Source organism: Platalea leucorodia (assembly GCF_965183815.1).
Source record: "Platalea leucorodia genome assembly, chromosome: 9".
Lineage (NCBI taxonomy): Eukaryota > Metazoa > Chordata > Aves > Pelecaniformes > Threskiornithidae > Platalea > Platalea leucorodia.
Genome location: NC_138831.1, coordinates 28,206,335 through 28,231,227, shown reverse-complemented (window position 1 = coordinate 28,231,227; position 24,893 = coordinate 28,206,335). Strand labels below are relative to the sequence as shown.

At 51.9% G+C, this 24,893-nt stretch overlaps 1 protein-coding gene across 1 annotated transcript in view; it reads left to right on the top strand.

The window, feature by feature from the left end:
- The window catches only part of RBPMS2 (RNA binding protein, mRNA processing factor 2), a 29,644-nt gene extending 13,385 nt beyond the window's left edge, over positions 1-16,259 (top strand). The window contains exons 3-8 of the mRNA XM_082322456.1: positions 390-428; positions 1,011-1,073; positions 2,709-2,859; positions 3,533-3,681; positions 14,728-14,797; positions 15,067-16,259. Coding sequence (XP_082178582.1) covers positions 390-428; positions 1,011-1,073; positions 2,709-2,859; positions 3,533-3,681; positions 14,728-14,790 — 465 coding nt within the window. The 3' untranslated portion in view covers positions 14,791-14,797; positions 15,067-16,259. The remainder of the gene's footprint in view (positions 1-389; positions 429-1,010; positions 1,074-2,708; positions 2,860-3,532; positions 3,682-14,727; positions 14,798-15,066) is intronic.
- Positions 16,260-24,893: the final 8,634 nt, after the last annotated feature.

Genomic DNA, 24,893 nt, shown 5'->3' with positions numbered 1-24,893 from the left:
ACTGTCCATCCTTCACTAGATCACCACATAGGCTGTCCTTGGGGGAAGTGGGGTTCCCTTGTTTGCACTCATCTAGCACAGGATGCTCTGTGCTCTCTAGGCATTAGCCAGGCAGGGTGCTCATCTTAGTAGCTTGATGAAGAGCTAGAAAATGGGATTTCTTCCCAAAAGGCCAGAATGGACTAGCTAATATACCTGCTCTGCCCTTAGTCTAATCTCAGTCTTCTCTTTTGGTGGGAAAGAAGAGAAGTGTTAATGTACCTACTCCTGCTGCAAACCCTGCCTTATGAAAGGTTTGGTGCTACAGGAACTCCTGGAGCTGTCATGTCTTGATTGTAGCTTGGCTCCTTCAGGATCCTGACAATGATTTGCTTTCTTCCCTTCTGCAGGGTTATGAAGGGTCACTGATCAAGCTAACTTCAAAGCAGGTACCTCCTTCTTCCAGCTTGGGTATTTTTGGCTTTTGCTAGAAAACCAGACATGCTGGGAGGGGAGGGGGGGACAGATACCATTTCACTATGTAAAGCATTGTCTGTGTTCAGCACCATGTGTACAGCTGGGTTCTTCTCACACCCACTGTCCTGGTGGCTCCAAGCTCTGAGCATGTGCTGAATGGCTCTATATCTTCTATTGCTGCCCAGGGCTATATGGGCTGGGTGAGACCTGATGCTTCAGCCTCAACCCCTGTGCTGCCAGAAACCTTCCCCAGTCCCATCCTAATCAAGGCAGTTGTTCCCCTTGTGGGCAAGGGGTGCCCTTGCTGGGGGCTATCAGGGTGAGCAGCACCCCCACATGTAAGAATGCCAAAGCATTTTGGTGTGGTGGGAGCAGACACAGAGCAGGAATCTTGGGATGATGACCCAAGACCCTTCAAGCTCTGCTTGAAGGCCCTCTGTAGCTTTAGATGGTCTCTTCTGCCTGCTGTAAGCTGTCTGGGGCAGAGGGGGTGGCAGGGTAGTCTGAGGAGTTGGAAAAGGCTTCTAAACTGAAATCAGCATTATTTCTTTTAGCCAGTTGGTTTTGTGACCTTTGACAGCCGGGCTGGTGCTGAAGCAGCAAAGAACGCCTTGAATGTGAGTACCCGATGTGCGGGGAGGGCTGGGAGCCATACGCCCTGCTGTAGCTAGACCTGGAGCTGTGGGTTAGAGTGATGCTTGACTTGTCCATAGCATAGGAAGGGTCAGGGTATCTCAGCTGTGCCCTTGAGTATGGAAGCTAAATGCAGCATCCCACCAGGGAAGAAGGAGAGCTGTTTAAGGCTGACATCAGCCTCAGCAAATGGATGCAAACTGTCCCACGCTTAGTGGTAGGTGTAGTTTTTGACCACTGGAAGACTGCTGCAGGGTCTCTGAGGGTGTGGGGAAAGAACAGCTACTTTTCTTGAGTTGGCATGTACCTTCTTACTAAACAGTTGGCCTCTGATAGCAGGATCCAGGCTGTGAATCCTGTTCCTTACCCATTAAGTGCTCCCCTCTGTATGGGGAAGAGTTGTGGACTGAGAGACACCCCCCCCGCCTTTGTTCAAGTGAGCATGGATTACCTATGTGTGTTGATGTGCAGCCAGAACTGCTCTTCAAGGAGCTTTTCCTCCTGCTGTCTGCACTGAGGTGGGGGCTCATCCTAGCTCGACTGCTTGACTTGAGCTTGGCTTGGAGTACCAGAGCAGGCAGGTCTTCTCTGGAGAACCAACCCTTAGGAAACAGATGAGAAGAGAGATGTTGGGGGCATAGGTGGTTCTCAGGCATATACAGGCATGGATGATACCCAATTGACACCCTGTAATGCCTTCATGACGCATGTGGAGCTCAACTTGTGTTTAGCATCAGCTTTTTGAGACTCTAGGTCAAGCTCACCAGGGTATGTCGGTAGTGAAGCAGGCTCATTGCAAAGCTGGTCTGCCATGTGGCTGTAGGACTTGCTTGGTGCTAGTGGCCTTGTTAAAGCCTCGCTTACCAAATGCCCTGATGAAAAGTGTGTGGCAGTTCAGCAGAGCAGGTCCTTGTCCTGGACTCTGGCCTGCCAGGGCCTCTGCAGCCAGAAGGTACTTGCTTCAGAAAGGAGGGAAACCAGCCTTCCCATGCTGCTGTTTCCATGGCAGGGCATGAGACAGGGCCAAAGCTGTCTGGTACAGGCTCTTTAGCACATGCACAGCATTTCCAAACTGTTGCAGCTCAAGAAAAAGACTTGAGGATGGTCAACATGGCAGGCACGCACAAAATGATCTCCATCCCATGTGGGCCTGCAGAAGTTAGTGGGATCTAGGCAGCAAGGCATGCTGATCTGGTGCTGCTCTGCTGTAGACCTTGCCTTGGGCATTGGGGCATGTGCTAGCATCTGTGCCCAGGCTGGCAGTACATGTAGCAGCACCACAGACAGGAGCTCCAGTATAGATGGGGTTATCCCAGCTCCAGCAGATGGATCTCTTCTGACCAGTGTTGGTAGCCATCACTGCTATGCTGGTTGGTGAACTGCACATAAGGAGCAAAACTGTGTCCCTCAGGTTGGAAGCAGTGGTCCTAGGCCAGCTAAACATAGAAATACAAGCATGTGGGAGTTTGAGTGTTGCAGTGAGGCGACAAAAATCTGGGCATGTGAATGCAGTGTGATGGCCTTGGTTCCCCAGTTGGGCTTTGCTCTATGAATAGACATAGCCTGTGCTTGGACTGGAAACCTCGCTTCTCAGATTCCTGTGCTTTCTTCTGTGACAGGGCATCCGCTTTGACCCAGAGAACCCCCAGACCTTGCGGTTAGAGTTTGCCAAAGCCAACACAAAGATGGCCAAGAGCAAGCTGATGGCCACGCCAAACCCCACCAATATCCACCCTGCCTTGGGTGCACACTTCATTGCCCGGGACCCCTGTGAGTATGCTGGGAGGGACTTTTGAGGTTGTGGCTGGTCCAACCTGGGAGATGCCCAACCCTGGGAATGCTGCCAGGGTGGAAAGGAAACCATACCTATGTATGCTCTGGCTGAAATCTGCCTGGTGCGGGAAGGCCAGCATGTTAGGGTTGCAGGAGAATAACAGGCATATGGTAAGGCCTCTGGCCAACACCAGAAGTGTTGGGAGAGCAGAGTTGGTTTTGGTAGTTCAAGTTGTACCATAAGTCCTTTAAACCATCCCTAGGTATGAAGCAGAAAGGATGAGTTCTGTGCCATGCACCCACAGCATAGCCTGGTGGGGTGAGCAGCCCTGCTGAGGCTTGCTGGGCAGCCTGTAACGTGGTGCTGAGAGCCCTGTCTTCTGTCCTGCCATGCTGTGCCACCAGCCCTGTGCTGTGTGTGTGAACCAGCCTGCCCAAAGCCCATGTGAGGTGCTGAGCAGTGATGGAGCATGCTCCTGGCCTCTCTTGCAAGGCTGGGAGGCCAGAGGAGCAGCTGGTCACAGAGATGCTGCAGATGTGCTATATTTTATACCTCACTGAGATGGCAGTGCAAAGCTTTAGTTTGGGTTTGGAAATCCAGAGCCTGTCCCTGAAGCAGACTGTTGAGGCCAGCTACTGAGATGCTGTCACCCTGTTTCCTCCTCTCTAGATGACCTGACTGGAGCGGCTCTTATTCCAGCATCCCCAGAGGCATGGGCTCCCTACCCACTGTACACCACGGAGCTAACCCCTGCCATCCCCCATGCTGCCTTCACGTACCCGGCAGCCGCTGCTGCGGCCGCTGCTCTTCACGCTCAGGTGAGTTGCTCCCCATGTCCCATGCCAGGAACTGGGCTCTCCTCTCTCCCCTGCCCTGGTGCTCGCTCCTGTGGGTCTCTGCTTGGCTGGTTCAACCCTGGCCTCTGCACTTTGGCTCCTGGGCAAAGCCTCCTCCTGGCTGAAGTGCATGGGGGGGCCTCTCAGCCCTGAGCAAACCACAGGGGAGAGGTCTATGTGGCCAAGAGTAGTCAGAGCTGGATGATGATTTCTGACCCTGCAGGTCCAGCCCACTTCCCTGTGAGAGGCAGGCAGATTGGAGAAAGCCAGGGCTCAATTTCTGGCTGGGTTTGCTGGTCCTTGTGGCCAGAGAACCATGTTGTGGGGCTGCTGGGAAGAAACACTATCTGCCAGCAAGTAAAATAGCTATGAAATGTCCTCCTTGAAGTCACAGTGAAGGCAACAGTCTTAGCTTGGTGCTGAAGCTGAGCGGCTCAGCTAGGACCCCCTTGGACCAAGCAACTCAAATACTTTTGAAGCTGGAGGAGGATGTCCTGCAGGAGATGAGTGATCAGAGCCTTGCCACAGCACAGAACTCTGATGGGACAGTGGTGTTTAGCCACCCTGGATGCAGGCTAAGAGGGTCACTCCGTGTATGAGCCTCTGGAAATGCTGGTGGTGGTGCAGCCAGCTGCCTGGTGTCCCAGGGTGTGCTTGCTGACAGCTGGAGGTGTAGGGATGCCTGTACTGGTCTGAAACTGGAATGCTTTAATATACTGAGACCAACACCCCTGCTAAGCATGAAGTCCCTGAAACCATGGAAATGCAAAGGGAAAGCTGAAACAGAGTAGTGTCCTAATTCCAGGTTAAGGTGCTTGGTTTGGAGCACTTGTACAGGAGAACCTGTAGCTCCTGTCCCTGCCCTGCTTGGTGTTACCAGCCAGCTGTGCTCTGCCTGCTTTGGTCTCTGTTCCTGTAGTGGTGCCATGGGGGACTAGGGCAGTGGGACTCTGGGCTTAGACCTCAGAGCATTGGGGCTTAACCTCTGCTTTTTGCCCTGCCAAGCAGGGTGTGTAGCTCCACTCTTCCCTGCTTAAATTGAGAGGAAGAAGAGCTGTGTCCACTCACCTTGTCCACCTGGCAGGTGGTTAGCTCAGCTGGCCCTTCAGCATCCTCTTGCTTCCTGCAAGTGTCTTGACTGTAACTGCCCAGCTTCAACCCAAGCTTGTTTCCCAAATGCAATATGGAGTCAGTGGAGGGGATGCAAGCTCCTGGCCTGTGTAGGCTTGTCTGTCCTGCCCCTTGCACACCTGCAGGTCTCTGCTGCTTTTGCCCTTCTACTGGTGAGCTAGTGTTGGGCTGAAGCTCCTGCAGAGCAGGCAACAAGTAGTGGGGCCCAGGTCAGGACCAGACACTGGCTTGTTCTTCCAATGGCCTCCAGAGCCAGGCTGCTCCTTCACTGGGAGGGTTGTGCTTGCTGGTGTTCTACAAAAGTTAATGATGGTGCCCACAACTACAAGTGTGCTGTGCTCCTGGGTAGCCCCGCAGAGCAGATGTCTTCCTTTCCCTGCCCCTTGTGTGTAGGGTGGTGGAGCCAAGGGCTGTTGCTGGTTGCCCCTGGCAGGGAGGACCAGGAAAAAACCCCTCTGGCCTGGCTGAGGTGGTTGAGGGAGATAAAACCACTACTGCACTTCCTTCAAGGATGATCATCAGTGACTGTATGGGGACCCTGAGCGTAAGAGCTAGACACCAAAACTTTATGGTGCATAGTGGGGGAGACAGATCTCTGCTCTCTTAAAGTGGAGGATATCAAGGAGGCCTTTAGCCAGATCTTTTCCCTCTGGGGTCTTAGTTCCTGCTGTGCAGTTGGCAAACTACCAGCTTTCAAAGAGGTCTTCTGGCCTGAAAAATGACCCTGAGGCTCCAAGGAGCTCCCTGTATAGGTAGGACTCCTTGCCCAAGGAAGTCCATAAGTGGTGATGTGCCCCTAAGCCTTAGGGAGCCAGTGTAGCCCCTCTAGGCTGTGGCCATGGCTGGAGCTAGCTCTCTTCTGAAGAGCAGCTGGGTTGGCTGAGCAGTTACAGCCGCTCCTTGCTGTGTTGTGCTTGAGCCGGCGGTGACCTCGCAGGGCGACATTCTGGCGCAGTATATGTTACCAATAAAGTTTTATGGGGTTAAACATTACTCAGGCTGACAGCTCTGAGCTACCTGGTCTCTAGGCTGGAGCCCTCTCCCTTGCAGAGCCGAGGCAGGGTGAAGCAAGTCAGTGAGATGACTTTTCGCTCACAAACTGGGCTAAAAGCTGTAACCTTAGTCTTGGTGTGCTGAGTCCTCTGCTCTCACTGGTAGGGGCTGGTTTGCCTTGCTGGCGGGGTGGTGGGCACATGGGTTGTTTTTCAGGACAGCTGCAGTTCTTCCTCCTGAGACTGGTGTTGGCTGGAGGGTGTTCATGGGGATGGCCAGAGCTGTAGCAGCTCCACAGCAATCAGTTCTGAAGCAGGCATGAAGTTGGAGGCTGTAGCTAAACTGAGAGCTTGTTGCAAAAGATTTAAACCTGAAGTCCTCGTCCTCTCACAGCTGTGTTCAAGTCTGGTAGCAAGCGGGAGAGGAAGTGGCTGCCCTCTGTGATGCACCTATGCAACCTCCTGAAGAGCTGCCCAGAGGGCTGGCAGGAGTGATGAGGGGCAGGAGATGGTGTGAGGCTGGCCTGGCCTCAGCTCGTGCACTGGGAGCCATCGGTAAGCTGCTCGCAGATGAGACTGATGGCTGCTGCTCCTGGCACTGCTGTACCATGGTGATGCTCTCGGCAGGCACCAGGCTGCTGTAGATGTGACTGTGGCCTGACTATGCATCGCTAAGAGCCTCTACCTGTGGAGGCTCCGTGGACTTTAAGATTGTCCCATCTGCCTTCCCTCCCTCCCACCCTCTCTCAAATCCCTCCTTTGATGTCCCTAGTGAACTCCAGCCATGATGCCAGCGCAGGCTAGCCCTGAAGCTCAGAGCTGTCCCTGGAGATGGGACACCCTAGTGATGCCTTATTGCAGCTAGTGGAGTGGCTGTACTACAGCTCCATTCCTAGAAGTGTTAAGCATGATGGCAGCCACGTCTGGAAAGACTGGTAAGGTAACCATCTCTCCTCCAAGGTGCACCATGGGATTTGCAAGCTTCTGCCCATCTCTGTAGCCTGTATCTCCTTGGCAACCCAGTGCATGGGCCTCACGCTACCCACCCACCAGAGCCTGGGGAATGAGATACCAGGCCTTCTTTCTAACCCACATCTCCAACTTGGCAGCACATGACATGGCGCACACAGCATGGCACCATCTTACATCAACTCCTCCCAGCTGAGCCAGGCTCAGCCAGGTCCTGCCGGTGGGAGGGGAGCAGCCTGGTTGAGCCAGGGCAGAGACAACCCTGCCACTTGGTGTGAAAGAAACCTGGTTTCTCCCCAACCATGACCCTTTGAGGGCAACCAGAAATACACCTTGACCTCACTCCTGGCACACGGTGGGGGAGGTGAGTGATGTGATAGTGATAGCACACAACTAAATTCTAGTGGGCACGTTAGACAACAGCACTTGCCAGTCACTTTGTTCCAGAATTGCATACCGGGACAGACCCTGCCTTAATCATGGGTCTAATCTCGCCTCTTTCCTCTCCAGTTACTGGAAACGGAGCAAGTTCCTACCTGGAGCTTGGCTTCTCTCTTGCAACCTGAAATCACAGACAGGACACAAGTCTTGTGAGCTGTAATGAAGGGAATCGGCAGCCTGGGAGAGACGGGAGTGGTGTAGGAAACTGGGAGCTTGGGAAGATGGCCTGGACTGGGACTGGTTAGCAAGGAGGATGGTTGCTGTGGTCAGCTCTAACTGAAGGAACAGAGTCCTGGCTCACTTCTCCTTGCAGTGGTTCTGGGTAGACTTTTTTCTTGTGTGGTAGTGATGTTGGGGAAAGAAGTTATCAAAGATGGGGGCCCAGGTCTGCCTTTGCCCTTGGAAGACTGTGAGGTGCAGAGTTGGTCTCCTGGGAAGATGGGTAGAGCTTGACACAAGCATAGAGACAATGTCTTGTTCTGCTTGGACCTGGTGAACAGTTTCATCTGTTGCCTGTGTGATGGGGTTGAACTGCATTGCCTCTGATGTGAAACTGCTTGTTTTGGAGTGCCTCTAAGCCAGGCTCTGAGTCGGCAGTACGAGACACCAGGGGCTATCAATGCTCCTTGGAGCTCTTCTGCAAAGACGTGCTTCCAGCTGTGGCAGCACCCCTGAGGGCAGGACTCTGCTATGGGCAGGACTTGCCCTGGAAAGCAGGGGCTGGATGCAGGATTGTTTCATAAGAACATGGGTGAGGCTGGCAGTGGTTACCACATGGTGCTTGTAGGAGACTAGGCTGATGTGTTGGGTACCCAGAGCTCAGGAGACTGTCTGTGGTAGATGCTTCTGAGGCAGGGAGCAGGTTATGGACTGAGAGCTCACAGATGTCAGTCCTTTTGGGGGTGGGCTGCCCAAGGTGCCCTCAGAGCATCCATGTCACTGCTGCTGGCAGCAGCCTTGTCTGGAGGCTTTGAGGAGATGGTGGAGGTGGGCCTTTGAAGCTGGGACCTGTCCAAGCAAGTGGTGGGTGGAAGGAGCAGTCCTGGATTATGGCATGGTGGTGGTACAAGAGCCCAGCAGGACCCTGAGGCTTCCCAGCACTGAGTTGAGGCAGACCCCATTGATGGAAGGAGAGAACAGTACTCAAAAAAAACCCTTTCCCTCTTGTTTACTGCCTGAGCTGGCTCAGAGCAAGCTGGATCTCCTGAACAGTGGTGGCTGTTGTGGATGGACATGAGGCAGATCCCAGTGGCTGTGATCTGGTGCTGGCCCTAGAGAACTGAGAGTGTGGGGAAGATCTGCTGGGGTGGGCTCAGGTGCTGTGCTCCTCCTCAAGTACTGCCTTCTGTTGGGATGCTGCTGTTTGCTCGGTGTGTGACTGCTTGGGTGCCACCAGCCTGGCTGAGCCCTGGAGCACCAAGCAATGGCCACCATGGTGGATCTGCTGGATAATGGGGATCCTTCCTTTGTGCACCACTGACTTCTGGACTCACTTCATGGTCCCAGCTGCAAAATCTTCTGAACTTCATGTTGCGGCAGTTAAGCTCTGATTGACCCTCCCTGGGATGGGAGGCTGGAGACAGTGACAGATTTTCTGTGCCTAATAACTTGCTGCCTCTTTGTTGGAGCTGTCATGTAGGACTTCCCAGTATTACTTTTTCTGGGCAATCTCCATGCTTCCTGGAGGTGTGAAGCACTCTTCAAGACCTTCATGGTTATGGTGTCTTCCTAAACTCCAGTGACTTAGTGCTGGCATAGCTGGTCAAGCAGCCCTGAGCAAGCTCTCCCCAAGCCAGCCATTTCCTCCTAGACAGAGAAAAGCAGGCAGGAGATGCTCTTAGCTCCTCCAGCTACCTGCTGAGCAGCCATTCTCGCTAAATCACACCTGATGAATGAACTGGACTGAGATGCCGTCAGAAATGACTTCCTGATCTGTGGCCAGCACTGGCTCAACCCAAAGGAAAGCAGCAGAACTCTCTTCCACTCTGGGAAAAGGAGAAATGCTTGTTTGCTGCCATCTGTGAGATGGGTATGTCTCCACCAGCTGTAGCATAAGCTGCCTCAAGGCCCAGAGGGGTACCAAGCATTGGACGGATGCCTGTTAAAACACTCCTAAGCAACAGGATGGATCAGTGCCTGTCTTCTTCTGCATGCTCCTTAACTTGGTGTGAGATGATGTGCTGATCCCCCAGCTCTCCTTCACCATAGCTGCCTGAGGAGATGTGTGTGCTTGATTCGACTGCAGCAAGGTTTTCTTGGTGGTGGTCTGAGTTGCTTGGGTCTTACACTGCATGCAAGCATTTGGATGCTCATCTCCTCAACCCAGCCCCCTGAAGGACCCTGGAAGCAGGTGGCTTGGGTGAAGTTCTTGCTGCTGAGGCTGGAAGTGTGTGTCCAGAGAGCACGAATGGATGATGTTAGTGCATTGTGGGTGCGCCTTTGCAGGCTGTCCTTGCCTGCCCTGGGTCATGTTCCTATCAGCTGTGCTTCTAGCTGGAGCAGAGCAGCTCTTGCTGGCCACCAGTGTAGTCTGCCCAAGGCTTGCACCCAGTGACCCGCAGCCTGGGGGAAGTGGTGACTGTGAAGTGGTTGTGGCTTGCTGGGGTGAGGCTGTCTCATCAGTGCAACTGAAGATGCCACTCTGCATGTCAGCAGCTGGTAACTAGATGCAGCTCTTGGATGTGCTGTTTGGAGTCCTACCAGCTCCCAGGAGCACAATGGAGTACTTTGTTCCTGTCTGCATAGGGCGCCTTTCTGGTACCTGGGGAGGTGGCTGGGTCCATTCCAGTTGTAGGGATAGCTCTGAGCTCCACAAGATGCTGGAGCTGACTGCAAAGCAAAGACAAGCAGACCTAGAAGTAACTAAGGAGGAAAGGCAGGCCATCCAAGCTAAAGGTTGCTTGAGGATGGATCTATGTATTCAGTCCTCCCTTCTCCCCTCTCTTTTTCCTGCTGAAGGAACTGCTCTCCATAAGGATGGTGGGCAAGATAGGAAACTTAAATTCAGAGGGTAATTGGGAGAGACAATGGAGGACTTGACAAGGAGAGTGAAGGGCTGATGGGGTGTTTATCTGCCCTGTTTATCATTTCATTGTGATTTTTAGGTAGCGCTGGTCTTGTGCTGCAGCAAGGGAGGGGCTCTTCACTTCTGGATGTTTCACTTGGCCTCTGGAAGGTGGCAGGCAGAGGCACAAATTTCTCTTCTCCAGCTGTTTTCTGGGACAGATGTAGAACACGGCAGCACGAGGTTGGCTGCAGTCAGCTGGTGGTGTCTGTCTTGTCCCTACGGACAGGCGAGCAGATGATGTTTGCAGTGGTGTGGCCAGACCCCTTTCCAACTGTGAGCTAATGCAGCTCCAGAAACAACTGTCTCTTCCAGTAAAAGCCTCCCTTGCTCTACACTTTCCTCACCCAGTGTTGGATGTCTCCATTTACTCTTTCTCAGCTTCTTTCTTGACAGATGTAGTATTTTGAGAAATAATGGATCTTCCGAAAGCCCTCAGAAATTTGCTCCCTACAGGGAAGTGCTCTGGCTTGGCCTGCCAGATTGCAACCCTCTTGGGATAACCCTACACAGTCTCTTGTGGTGCTGGTCTCCTCTTCCAGGTGGCTCCAGGAGCCCCCTGTTTGCAGAGCCTCTCTACTCCCTGGCAAAAGCAAGGTTCCTGAGAGACACTGAGGGAAGTGAACAGAAAGCTGCCTTAGCAGGTGCCACTGTCCTAAAGACCATGTCCTCTTGGCTAGCTGCTGCTTCTGATCTGGTTCTTCCAGTGCTTTCTGCTAGTTTCAGAAACAACCCTCCTAGTGGGGGGAAGAGGGGGGGAGTTGCTGCCTCATTCCATCAAGCCCCTAATCTTTCTGTGGGCTGAAAGACCTGGCAGGTCATTCCCTTACCCTGCCAGCATGTCAGAGCCTTGGCTTGTACCCAGGATGATCGCATCTGCACAAGCTCCTGCCAGCCTCCAGGTAGAGCCCCTCTGGCTGCAGGGCTGTGCTACTGGCAGGTGGGGCCACTGCAAGTCAGGCTGGTTGGGTTTGCATGCACAAGCATTGGAGACCTACAGGAGGAAGGCAAGGAGAGCTGGTCCATCAGAAGTGGTGGTTTATTAGTGCCAAGCTACAACAGTGTTTTAGGAGAAAAGCAGGATTTCTGTTGAAACTGGAGGTGCTGGAGGCTCTGGCCAGGCTTGAGGTGGGGTGTGCACGTGGGGCAGAAGCTTGCTCAGACCCCCTGAGGAGGGGATGAAGAGCCACCAGGCTTGGGGAGTGGTGTGGGGAATGGCTGTCTTGCATGTGTGCAGCTGCTGTGCCTGCTTAAGTAAAGCCGTGCTGCTCATGCTGAGCCCAGTGTGGGATGGAGGCAGCTCTTGGGGTTAAGCACTCTCAGCCTTGTGAACAGGGGGAGTTTCCTGTTACTGCTGGGCAGGAGGAAACTGCTTCCAGCTGTTGAGGGGAGTGGTGCTGGAGTGGGAGTCATTGGCTAGGGAGGAGGACCGCTGGCTGCTGAGGAGATGTGGCTCTGCTGAGCGAGCACCTCCTGGTGACTGGGCTGGAGGGGAGCAAGTAACCCCAGTCCTTGCACTGGCAGCTGCTGTGGTGGTCCCATAAGCTGTCAGTGATGCCGCTCCCCACACTGGGCTGCGATCCTTCCTGGCCTGTGTCAGTGCAAGGAGACAGCCATGCCCTAGAGCAGCGTGGTGGCCCCAAGCTGGGGAGCAAGGGTATGGCAGAGCTAGGTTCCTCTCACAGGCTAATGGAGAAGTGAAGGCATGGTCTAAATGGCACCAAGATAGCACTTTGGTTATGGCACTAGATGGAACCCCTCACTGGGGAAGACGGTATTTTACTGTCTGTGCCCTTGATTCCCTCCACCCAAGGCTGGACTGACTGGGATGCACCTGGCTGCTGTGTCATGGAGCAAGCTATGGGGCCAGCTGGGAGCTGAGTTGGTGGCATCCACTTGCCTCATGAAGGTGTCTGGCAAGGATTCTGACCAGCCCAGTGTGCCTGGCTACAGACAGCTGCCTGGAGCTGGTGCCTGAACAGGAGTCTGGGATCTAGCAGATCTAACCTAGCTGATGAGAGGCTCCTGCTAGGACAGAGCCTCTGAAAACTTGCAGGCCTCCCTGTAGGAAGCATCACAAGAGGAGGGACTTGAACAGCCCCAAGCATGAGCTCAGGGACCTCAGTTACTGGCATCACAGCCTTTGTCATGGTGGAGGGAGGACTTGGCCATTGCAGGCTGCTGTGTTTTCTGGGAGGCATGTGCTTCTTGTCCCCTCTAGCTCCTGTAAGGAAGCTGCAGCTCAAGGTCTTGGCCATTTGCTACATGTGTCTGTAGAAAGGAATGAATGCAAAGCCTCTGGCTTTGCACCTCCATCAGGTGTCAGACTTCTGATTCTTACAGGGGTAAAGGGAGTAGGATTTGAAGGGACCCATTGAGGATGTGTCTAGCTTGGAGAGTAATCCAAGGGCTGTCACTGAGTCTGGGTGTCCTGGCCTCCAGCTCTGTCTCTTTCTGAAGACCTGTGTGCAGCTTTTGGAGGTCTCGTGCAGCTGGGGTTGGGGGCACAGGTCTGCATATCCACTCTTGGATAACTTTGCAGCAAGACTTGTATTGCATGTGCCATCCAATGCATTGGTCGGGCAGCCTGCTGGCTGCTACACAGTTAGAAAACACCTACCTCCTACCAGCTGTCATCTCAACCTGGAGTGGCTTTCTTGATGTCTCTTGCACTCTTACAGCCTGCAGGGGAGACCTGACTCTGGCAAGAGCCCTGTTAGAAAGAGGCTGGCAGAATCACCCTTGCTGGTGTGACAGTGGTGCATCAGCCTTGTAGGGGTTAGATGAGCTCTAAAGCCTCTGCCAAACTAGATGCTTTGGCTATGGCTGCAACTTTTCCTTTGCCCAATTGACCTGGGACCTTGCTTCAAGAAAGTCTGCTTGTCCTTGGCCAAGGATTCCTTTCAGTGGGAGAATGAACAGGGCTTGGAGCTGGCCTGGGATACTGGTTTTTTTTTTTTTTTCCTTCTGGCCCTGGAGTGGTGCATGTGCTTGGGAGGGGAATATCTAGCCAGGCTTGTTCAGGCAAAGGGACAACCTTGCCAGGATGGTCTCAGTTCATGCTAGGGGGTTTTCTGCCTCTTTCCTACCCATCTTAAAGCAAAGTCCATCATTCTGCTGGTACCTGAAGCCCTGAATGTACCTGCGGCTCTTGATGATGGTCCACACTGATGCTGTGCTCTCCTCCCACCAGCTGGGAAGGGAGAAGAGGAGGGGTGGCCACTGTGTTTCAGCTTCCTTTGCAAACAGCAGCAGGATCAAGCTCCGCTGGCTGCTCCTGCCACTGGATCTGTGCTCAGTCAAGTGGCACAGATTTGTCTCCTGCTGCTCTGAGGCATGAAGCTGCTAACTCAGCCCAGTCTGATGCACCAGTCTTGCCGACCAAACGGGAGCATCTGGATGTCTGATGCTATTCTACTGGATGTTGCCAGCTTGCTGCATCTACTGACAGGCTGGAAAGTGTCTGTTCAGTTACTGTTCCCACGTCTGCTTGCTGGGTCCCCATCCAGCAGTTGTTCCTCAGCAAGGAGCAGGCCTGAGCAGTAGGTGTGGTAGCAATAACCTGTCTGGGGAGCCTCCAAGTCTTGCTGGTTTGCAGCTCTACCAAGTTCTTACCATGATGTGGTCTGCCTGGAGCCTCTTCTGATGGCTGGGTTGTGGCTTAGGAAACTTCATGGGTCTCTTCTGTGATGGATGAGCCCGTTCTTATCCTGTGTGTGTCACGTAGAGGTTGTCTGGTTTAAATGTGTGGTCTTGAGATGCCTCCTTCGGCTGGCTGAGGGCAGAGTGGCCACTATCTTGGGGTGCTGCATGCCCAAAGTGAGCCTACTCTGCCCTGCCTGAGCCTAAACAGAGGGTAAACTTGGGGTGTGTGGGGGAGTGGGAGTGTGCTGGGGGGGGAACAGTCCCTCCTTGTGCACACTTCTGCAGTGGTAAACTTCATAGATAGTTTGGTGGTGAGGAGCTTTCCTAGCTTGAACAGTGGTGTTCTGCATGTTGTGGTGAGCTGGGACCAGGCATGGGTGTGAATTTGGGGGCTGTCTTCTGGTTATGCCAATAGGCAGAAAGTACTTGAAATGTTGAGCACCCTGAGATGGGTGCTAGCTTCCTTCTTAGATGTGTGGGATCCTGCTGTCCTCCTTAAGGGAGGACCTGGTTGGGTCCCAGTACCTGGTGAGCCTGACCCTGTCCTTGCATGAGCCATCAGAGTTGGCCAGTGTGGGGCTGGCACACCAGGTAGGGCTGGCACGGTGCAGCCCCAGGTTGGGATGTTACTCAAGTAGTATTTGGGGCTTGCCCTGGAGCATTCTTTCCCATGCTGGAAACATCTCTACTCAGTGTACCTCATACAAGGCCTGAAGAACCTCCAGGTTCGGGCTCTGGTTGAGATAATCCTGGATCATGGACCTCTGGCATGGCTTTCTTTTCTAGATGCGCTGGTATCCTCCCTCTGAAGCTACCCAGCAAGGATGGAAGTCTCGTCAGTTTTGTTAGTTTGTTAGTAAGTAATTAATTACTTTTGGAGCTGGGTCTGTGTCTTGCTCATTCCTGGGTTCCTTGGTCTCTTCTGGGGAGGAGGGATGGGAGCTCGGGCTCAGCCCCCTGCATCCATCCAAGGATGCGGTTGGGTTATGTTGGTGGGTGATGGGGCCAAATACACCCCAGCGGGAGCAGGGAGACCCACCAAGCCCTGGGGCGGGGGAAGGGCTGCAGGCCCCGCTTGGGGAGTGGATCCAGTCAGCCCCGCTCACCAACGCTTCTCTCCTGCAGTGTCTCTCCTCGGCTTGTGTTCCTCCTCCCTGCCTTTCTGTGGAGGGATGTGCCAGGGACGATTGCTCAGACTCCTCTCGGTTTGGTTTGTGGCCAGCGGACAGGGCGTCCGGCCTCAGTGCGCTCCCCCCGCGGCTGCCAGCATCCCTCCTCCCTGGACTGTGAAGCTGCTGGCCCCCCGCTGCAGGCTGTGCGCTGCCTCCATCTATCCCTCCATCCCTCCCTCCATCCCCAGGACATCCTCCCCCACTGAGCTTTGCTGTCTGGCTGTGCTGAAACCCAGCTGGAGGGGCTTGGTCCTGGGCTTCCCCGGGCTCGCCCTGCCCTGGCGGCTCGGCTGAAGGAAATGAAAGGCAATGAGTTTTGCATGTTTTCTGGCATGAATTAAAACACTTAACTTGTGTATGTGTGAGCGTAAGTTTGTTTGTTCTAGCGTTTGTGTAACCGTTAGCAACAGGTCTTGGCCTAGCGGATTGATCCATCAAGGTTTTCATCTTGCTTTGGTGAAGACTTGGCCTTGAGAAATACTAACTGTCCTTGTCTCACCCCTTCTCCCACCTCTGCCTTCCCCTTCCCAGTACAACCAGAAGAATTTGAAAAATGTTTCTTTTTTTTTTTTTCCCCAAGTATGATGCACTGGGTTTCTGTTCTCATCCATTCTTCTCCGGTTTTAAAGTCAGGGTTATTACATTATTTTTTTTTCTTCTTCAGACTTCTATATATAGAATGGCTGTAAAATATCTAACTTTTTTTTTCCACATCCTTCTGATTGGAGAGCATCCAGTCCTGCCAAATAATCAGTCATCCTTATGGGAATACCGAACAAAAAAAAAGTTACGAGTATTTTTGTACCATGTGTAATAAGGAAATATTTATGCATTATAAAGAATTTCTTGTGTGTTTGTGTGCAATTAATTATTATTATTAAAGAGCAATTGTAATCCTGTAAGATAAGTTAATGTTTAGTTAAAAGCTTGAAAGAGAAGGGTTGTCTTCTGTAACAATGATTCAGTCAGGCATAGTAAACAAAAATTGTGCAATTTTTGGTTTAGCATCTTATTGCTTGGTATTGAAGTGCTTTAAGTAGTATACGACCATGGCTGTCTTGCTTGTATTAAAAGATTTGAGAATAAGTTGCTATATAATTGCTGATCCTATGAGAATGTGAAACTGGATAATATATGAAATGCAACAACAACAACAAAAATATACTCAGAGGCTGCTGTGACTCTTTTTCTGTTGTCTGTTGTGTTTTCTTCTGGGGCTAGGTTGGGATGCTTCAGGCTCGGTGGTACTAGCACCCCTTCCACTCCTTGCCCAGGTCCCCAGCCCTGTCCAGAGGGATGTAGGCTGCTCTGGGATGCTGCTGAAGACCACGAGTCGAGTTTGGGCATCTTTCCCCCTAGAAGGGCAAGTCCTTGCCTGCATGTGTGCGCGTTGATGGGGCTGTTGATGAGCTCTTCTGGAGGCCTCCAAGAGGGCAACCATGAGCTTTTTTTGGGTGTTTTTGTTTCCCCTCCCCAGTGCCTGCAGAAGCTGAGGGCCGTTCCTCTGTGCCAGCACTGTTCCTCCCTGCCAGCAGTGCAGTGAGGAGAGATGGCCATAGAAGGCAAACGTCCTCTGCAGCATCACCTCATGCCTGCCCAGCTCCTCCTCCAGTGCAGGGTGCCCTGGCTGGGGCTGCTGACTCCTTTTGTGGCATTATCTGTACCTGCTAAAACAGCCATGGGAACTGCAGCCCTGGGACAGGGGGTGGTTGTTCTGGCGAGATGAAAGCAGGGCTGGATGTTACAGTGGGAGCTGCCTACAGTTGCACTGGAGGCAACTTGCTTAAATCCCAGCTGGGTGGCTTGGGGGGTCTCCCTGCTGTGCCAAAGGGGTCCCTGTGGCTTGACTCAGCGAGTCCCTGTGATGGGGTGCTCCTAAAGCCCTCCCACACAGCTTCCCACCCCAGGGATCAGTGTTTTCCTCTCTCCCCAGAGCTCTGAGGGCAGCACTAAGCAAAGGCAAGGAGCAGGGAAAAAAAAAATTAAAAAAGCAAAAGGCAGGTCTAAAAATAGCCCTGCTGGCCACTGTGCCTGGGAACAGGCTCGGCTGAGCTCTGCTGCTCCGGGAAGTAACTCGCTGTGGGGCCACGGCCTGCCTGAGCCAGAGCAGTGCTGCCAGCCGCTTCCCCATGGGAACCCCCCACCCGTGGTCCAGGCAAAGCTTGCTCCTGCCTGCTTCCCAGCTCCTGCCTGAATTTTGGCTCCTGCCTGAATCCCAGCTCTTGCTGGACTGGCTCTCCCCTGCCAGGTCCGTCCTTATCTCACAGCTCTGCTCCCCTAAGTGGAAACACCCCCAAGAGCAGTCAGGGCCTGGTGATGGGAGTGTGCAAAGCTTTAAATTATAGAGGAGATTTAAAAAAAAAAAAAAAAAAAAAAGCCTTTAGCACATGCATTAACATGGCCAGGCAATGAATAATTTACGCCCAGCTCTATTAAGCTTTTACACTGGGACCCATGCAACATGGCTTGCCTTGGAGCTAAAGTAGGTCACGTCTGCTCCAAGGGTCCCTGGGCATCCCCCTCCCTGGCTGGTGCGAGCATGGCGCAGGCATGTGTGCACATGTGTGCGCTTGCTGCCTCTGTCTGTGTGTGCGTGCAATGCCCCTGCCCCTCTCCAGGCTGCTCCCACTTGTGTTCTACTCAAAGGGATGCTCTCTGGGCAGTGATTTGGGGATAGGGAATGTCCCTGGTCTGTGGGTGGGATGAAGCTCCAGAGTGGACAGCAGCTCTGGATGGGGCACAGCCTGATGGCCTTGCCAGGAAAAAGGGTGCAGGTTGCTGGCACCCAGGTCCTTTGGTCCTTGGCGCTGCCTGGATGTGTTGGGCAGTGGCCGCAGGAGAAAGCGGCCAGAGAAGAGAGGAAGTGGCATTCAGGCTGGAACAAGAAGGAATGGCTGGTTTGGGCCCACTTTCATTTTACATTTTACTGGAAACTCCCCCTCTTCTTTTCCTTGTTTTGCAGGTGGGACAATAAATAAATAAATAAATCTGGGAGCTTTTAGACCATTTTCTCCCGAAAGGGTTGTGTTCCACCATGGCGTGTGGTCCAGGTGCTGCAGCAAGGAGCACTTTGGAAATAGAAAATCCAGCTTCTCTGATGCAAACAGGCCTCAGCATGGCTGCACTGGACAAGCTGCCGCAGAGCTGGCTTGGGCCCCCTTTTGAACTGATTAGACATGCTTGCAGCAGGCCAGGGCATCTTCAGGGAGGCCAGTGAGAAGCCCAGATGCAAAACTCAATCACTGCTTGAAACCAGAGACATAGGAAAGGAGACAGGTCATTTAAAATTTAACATTAAGCATTCATCCAGGGACCTGCAGGTCACCTGCAGAGCTCCTGTCTCCACGGTCAGGAGTGCCTCACAGCACTGATGCTCCCCTCATGGTCCTGCATAACTTTGCTGATGATTAAGGGTACCCAGATGCAGCTCAGACGTGCAGGTTGCATGATTTGGTGCCTTCAGCTCATTTCTACAGCAAATGCTGATGAAGAGCAATTCAAATGGCTTCTGCAAAGGATCAAAACGGCTCCTTGCAAACCCCAGCAATTTCCATCTGCTGGTCTGCACTGGCAGCGCAGGGAGAAGAGCCTCTGTCACCATCTCCTTTCCCCAAGGCATCCCTCCTTGCTCAGGCTGAAGCCTTTCATGGTTGAAGACCATTTTGACCTCAGGCTGGATGACAGCTCTTGTGAGTCTCCAAGGAGAGAGGCAGGGGTGTCTCCAAACCTGAGCTCTGCCTTCAGTGCTGTTTCTCCATTGTTAGTTCCAATCCTGCTGGTGGCCTCTTTTCTGCAGTTAAACTCTACCCAAATGGTCAGAAAACCAAACTCCATGGGAACACTGATGTCCTCCTAGTTGTTTGTCCATTCAGCAGACATCAATGGCCACAACCATGAAGAGATGTCTCAGATGGCCCCAGATCAATCCTGCATCAGGGACTGCCAAAATTTCTGGCTTTAGCAGCTACCACTCCCAGATGATTTCCAAGAAGCTGCAGCTCACGTAGCATTGCTGGGATTTCCCTGGCAAATGTGCATGGTCCAGCCCTGTGGGGATGAAGAGCAGGTCTGCTGCAGCCAGGGAGCATCACATGTACTGGCTCTGTGGAGCCCTGGCCTGGCGTGGCATGTGGCCAAATAAAATGAATAGCCAAGCTGCTTGATGAGGGATGAACTTGGTAGCACACCTCTGGAAGAGGCAGGATTGACTGGTGGGTGTACAAGTAGGCTTACCCAGGCCAGAAACATCACCAGGAGGGCAGAAAGAGCTGGGAAATGATGGAGAACAAGCAGGGAGGAGAGAGCACACTGTCTGCTCCTTATCTTGTGTTTCCTTATTGCACAGTGCCCCCCTCGTGTGTTCTTACCTGCCAGACTCGTGTATCACCACACCATCTTGCAGCTCCAAAAACACCTTTGCCATCCCTCTGCCAATCACCCACTTGTTATATTATTCCCCAACCCAGAAATAAGTTTGTAGAGACTTGGAAATGGTGTCCCCAAACAGCGAGCACGGAAAGACACAGGTGATTCACAGCAGACTGCACAGGGGTCATGTAAGTTTGTAGGGACAAAATACAGCCTGAACAATAACTGCTGGTGAAAGGTGAGAGGTACTAGGGTCCACCCCAAAGCGAGGGATCACAGCCCAGAGGGGCTGTGGGAGCTAAGGTGCTGCTGCGATGGGATCCTGCACAAGAGCCTGTAATATCATAATGGCAAGTGGGTGACTGGGGGGTTATGTATTAGTTAGAGGAGTTGCCTCTATCCTGATTCAAAAATACATGGGATCGAGTCAGATCGTCGAAGAATAAAAGCTGCTCTGAGTCAGTAAGTCTTGACAAAGCTTTGTTATTTCTGATAGTGTGATGGGAAGGGTCCTCGCAGCCTCTGTTGAGTCACAGCACGTTAACGAGATGCGCAGTACAGTGGGAAAGCCAGGAGGTGGCATCCTAGACCTGAGCAGACGAAACCAGGACACTTCCCCAAGCAGACGCTTAACAGGAGCTTGCAGCTTAGGACAGAGGAGAAAACATGCATAGATTTTGTCCTGCACCTTCCTCTCCCCCTTGGAACGGGGAGAGTGTATGTACTTTAGACAAAGAATCTCTGTATTAAGTTAAAATCTTTTTACTTTTCTGGTTAGCTAGATCATTGTTACCAAAAATACACTGAATCTCAGTAGGCTTGCTGGGAGGTGGGGTGGTGTCCATAGCCCAAGCTGGCTGTGGTGGGACCATCACCTGCACTGACTGAGGCCAGTCGTGGCTTGGTCCAGCTGAGCCTGGGAAACCCCTGAGGATGGGATCCCCCTCTTCTGGGTGCCTCTCCCAATGCATAGCTTCTGGTATTACTCATTTAACTAAAAAAGAAGAAAATGTAAGAGTCTTATGTGATGACACGGCGATGAGACATTCAGCTCTTCACTAGGCATGGAGCAGAGGGGTCCACCCAGGCTTGGCAGTGGGTTATGTGGTCCAGCTCTTTTTTTGCAAGTGAGGCTGAGGATTGAGATGGCCAGGAGCATCATCACCACCCTACGATGGTGTTGGGTCAGACAGCAGATGGCACTAGGAGGTTAGCTCAGGAAGCACTGAGCAAGTTGGGACGACTGCGGTAGCAGAGGCCACCTCTGGACTTGCAGATCTCAGCCCAGCACAGACTGTATAGCTGCTGGGCAGGAGACCAAGAAGAAAGAAACAGCTGCAGCAGCCCAGGCCCCTGGGAGAGGGAAAGGAGGGAAACACCAGCCCCTGATAAAAACCTAGAAGTGCCTTCAAATACATCCAAAATGCTCTACTCCCTTGGTCTGGGGCACTCAAAATAGGAGAAATCCCAGGTTTTCCTCTGTGGTGCAGATGGATTGGAGTCTCCAGGGTGTTTGTCCTGCTATGAGAAACCACAGCTCTCCCCTTCCCTCCATTTCCCATGCTCTTTGGGCATGGCAGATGGAGCATGCTTCATCTGGTGGGTTTCATCCACTGGGTTTCATCTGGTGGGCTTCATCTGCTGGGTGTCACCTGGTGGGCTTCATCCACTGGGCTTCATTGTGATTGACACACTCTTTTTATCCTCCTCTGGGTCACAGGAGTGAGTAGGAACTCCTGAACCACTCTTGCGGACCAAATTTCCATGCTGCTCACCCAGGACAGGTGTTTCAACAGGCAAAGAGAGGATGCTAGCTTGCGCCAATGAGTCAAAGCCAAATGGGTGGTGCGGCAATTACTGACTTTCAGGACATGCTGGTACCACAACCAATGTATTTTCATCTGCCCTTCATCCTCTTGCTGTCCTTGGCATCCTGCTGAAGACTGGATTGGTTGCTCAAGGGTTTGTGGGTGACAGCATGGTCCTCCTTCTGCTCTCTCGGTGAGGTGGGTATCTATCTGCTGTGCTCCATAGGGGCTTTCCCTTCTCTGCTGGCAAAGACAGCAAAGACAGCCCTCTATCCACCACCAACGGTGGGTTGAGCTCATGCAGGGTGTGCTGGAGTTTCTTAGGAGATCTGCCAGCCCCACCAGAAGGAAGACAGGGTCTGATCTGAGAGGCTCTCAAAGGACCTGCCAGCCTTAGGGACTGGTGCTGGGGAGTCATGTGCAAGGCCTCAACTGCTTGTTGGGTGTTTCCAGCTTGGATGATAACAAGTGCTGGAAGTCCTCCTGCAACCGGCTTTTCTGGGTGTTTCCCCAAGGCAGCAGGGGAAAAGCTGTGCACAGAGATCTGGACTGTGGTACTTAGCGCTGCCTCTCCAGAGGTGGTACAGAGTTGCCCTTCATGGAGAAAGCACATACATCTTATTGTTGTCATTGACTTTCAGGTTACTGTAAGTTCTCAGCACCAGCAGCAGTGGCCATGACTTGCATATGGCCTTCTGGGAGAGAAAGCTGAAGGGAATGAGTGAGCTTAGACAGGTTTTGGCAGAAGAGCCTGAACACTGAAAATGGCTGGGAGAGGCTGTCAGCTCTGTCCACAATGTCTCTGGTTTCAACCTGAGCTGGATCACGCCCTGCTTCTCTCAGCAAGAAGCATCATCGCTACCCAGCTCCAGGAACATGAAGTAGCTGCCACCTTCCCCCTGCCAGGGGCCATGGGCTGGTTCATCTCTGCCAATGCTCCCAGGAGTTCTCTGTGCTGGTGGGTGGCCACGTGTGGCATTTTACAAGGTGCCTGCTGGCACAGGTGGATGCCAACCAATTCATCCCAGCACATTACCCTGGAAACAGGTTCTGCTAATGCAGACAGTCTGAGCCATGGGTGCCAGTGTTGGCCAAAGTCAACACCATTCAGCACTGCTTCTGTGTGCTTGGCTTGATAGGGTGCCTGATGGGTCGATAGACAGCCTGATAAGACATCCCCACATTCCAGGAAGCTTTGTGCCTACACCCACCTTCCTGCCAGTCACCTGCAGTCAGTGTTTTTGCTTTCCAAACCCAGACCTGGTTGCCATGAGGAAATATGGCTTCTGTGCCAGAGGACCACTTCCTGAAAAAAACAGGGTGAACAGTAGGCAGTTGGGACCTGGGTGGAAATGGCTCCCTGGGATTGGCCTTCCTTTCCAAGATGTAGCAGCATGAGGGTGTGAGCATGTGGCCCTTGTGCTGTCCAGGAGATGCCCGTGGGTTTGGAAATCAGGTGTCACCTCCAGTGAACCTGAACAAATGCACTCCAGTTCCCTGACTGGCTGTTGGGAATCAATCACCCCTGCAGAAGATCTCCACCCCTTTGTCTGTGAGGCCAGACCACTCAACAAAAAACTTTCAGTTTTCATCCTCACTCTAAGATGAATGAAGACCAGTCGTGATGAGGGCTTCACTGGTGAAGCAGCTGAGACCTTTGGGAATGGGAATCGCTACCTGCCCTAATTGCCAGCTGCCATGCTTTCAGAAACACATCCCAGGCTCAGAAAGGGTCTGGATGCCACAGTTACGATATTCAGCCATGCTGCTGCATCTCTAATTTTTTTTTTTTCCAGCTATGCTAAGTGGTCTATTTGCCTTTACCCAAAAACTCATGCCTTTGAAAACAGAGCAAGTTGTTCCTCTAGAAATGAATGCATTTATTAGCCTCACCACCACCATCCTGAACCCCACAGCTCAGTCTTTACAGGGATATTAATTTAAAGAGCACCTCCAATCCCATTTCTGCAAGAAAACTACTCGCAAACAAATCACTGACCACAAGTCACGACTATCCTGTTCCTGAACCAGCCCCTGCATTTGTGTCCTGAGCACATCAAAATGCTGACAAGGGTAAAATTAGATTAAAGTTTAATTAAATACCCATATTTTTAGGTTACCCCTCTGGCGTAGGCACTTAGATGTGGGCTGGTAATCAGTAAGAAAATATTGCTTTTCCATGGAAGTTGCCACCTGTAGGTACATGGCCTCTTTTGGGGCAGTTTAGGGGAACTGGAGAGAAATATTCCTCGTTTGTGGATGAGCCTGGCTGTGCCAGTGTAGTTCTGAAATATATATATATATATAAAACTGGATTTCAACAGATGCGTCTTAAAATGACCCTTTCTTGGCTTGAACTGAGCACTTTGACATGGACCTCTGTTCTTAATACTTATGAAAAAAGGCTTACCTGGAAAGCCCAGGGACCACTGGGCCTGTTGTCTTGGTTTCTTTTCTCAAAAAAACGCTAGTTCTGAAAAATTTGTTACAGATTTAAAGGTTAGAAGGGCATCACTTGGGAAGATGCGCTGAGTTCATGTGATGGATTTGGCTTTATTAAACAGACACAGGAAAGCTTATATCCAATATATGTCAAAAATTTTGGTGGTGGAACCTTAAAAACTCTTTTAGTACTTTCTTAACATTTAACAGTTTAAAATTATTATTTTTTATTTCTGATGGAGAGGTCCTGTGGCTGGGGAACAACCAACCACGCCTCTTGGGAAAGGGGGGGAATTCCAGTCAGATACAAGGGAAAAAATTCACATTGAGAGCGGTGGAGCCACTGGACAGGGGACACAGAAGCTGAGAGGGATCTCCATCCTTGGAGACGTCCAGTGCACACCTGATGGACTGGGACCTCCAGAGCTCCCTCAACCCTCAAGCTTTCTCTGACTCTTGCAATTTATGGGGACATTGCATGGGAGAGGGGATAACTCTGGCTAAGCAGGTTTGTCTGGCCACATTCAGTCAGAAGTCACTTACCACTTAATATATGTGGATGAATAGATTTTTGCCTTAAAAAAAAGTAAGTTTCTAGCTCAGAACAAAAAAGACTTGTTGTTTTAGGGATTAAATTTATTATACTCACTGAATGCAGCCAATGTTTTCCAGAGGGTTTAAGCATTACTTAGCGTTCAAGCACTTCTTGGTGTTCACTTCTCATCACACCTGCCCTTAAAAAAAACACTATATAAAAGAAAACTGGAAGCTAACAGCTTTTTAAACTGTTCAAATTCTTAAAAAAATATTATTACAAACACACACACAAATCCAAAGCCAGTAAGTAAACCTTGGGTGGCTAAAGAAAACAGGTTGCAGTTAAGAGAAAGGGGATCTCCCAGAGGTGCGTGTTTGTGTATCAGATCAGAGTAAAGCTGCAATGCACGGGAAGGTTCCTAAACTAGAAAGTGGAAGCAAATACTGATGAAACCACAGAGGGCAGTATTGGGTGAGCCCTGGAAAAAAACAAGACAGGTTTGGGAAGAGAAGAGAAGAGAAGAGAAGAGAAGAGAAGAGAAGAGAAGAGAAGAGAAGAGAAGAGAAGAGAAGAGAAGAGAAGAGAAGAGAAGAGAAGAGAAGAGAAGAGAAGAGAAGAGAAGAG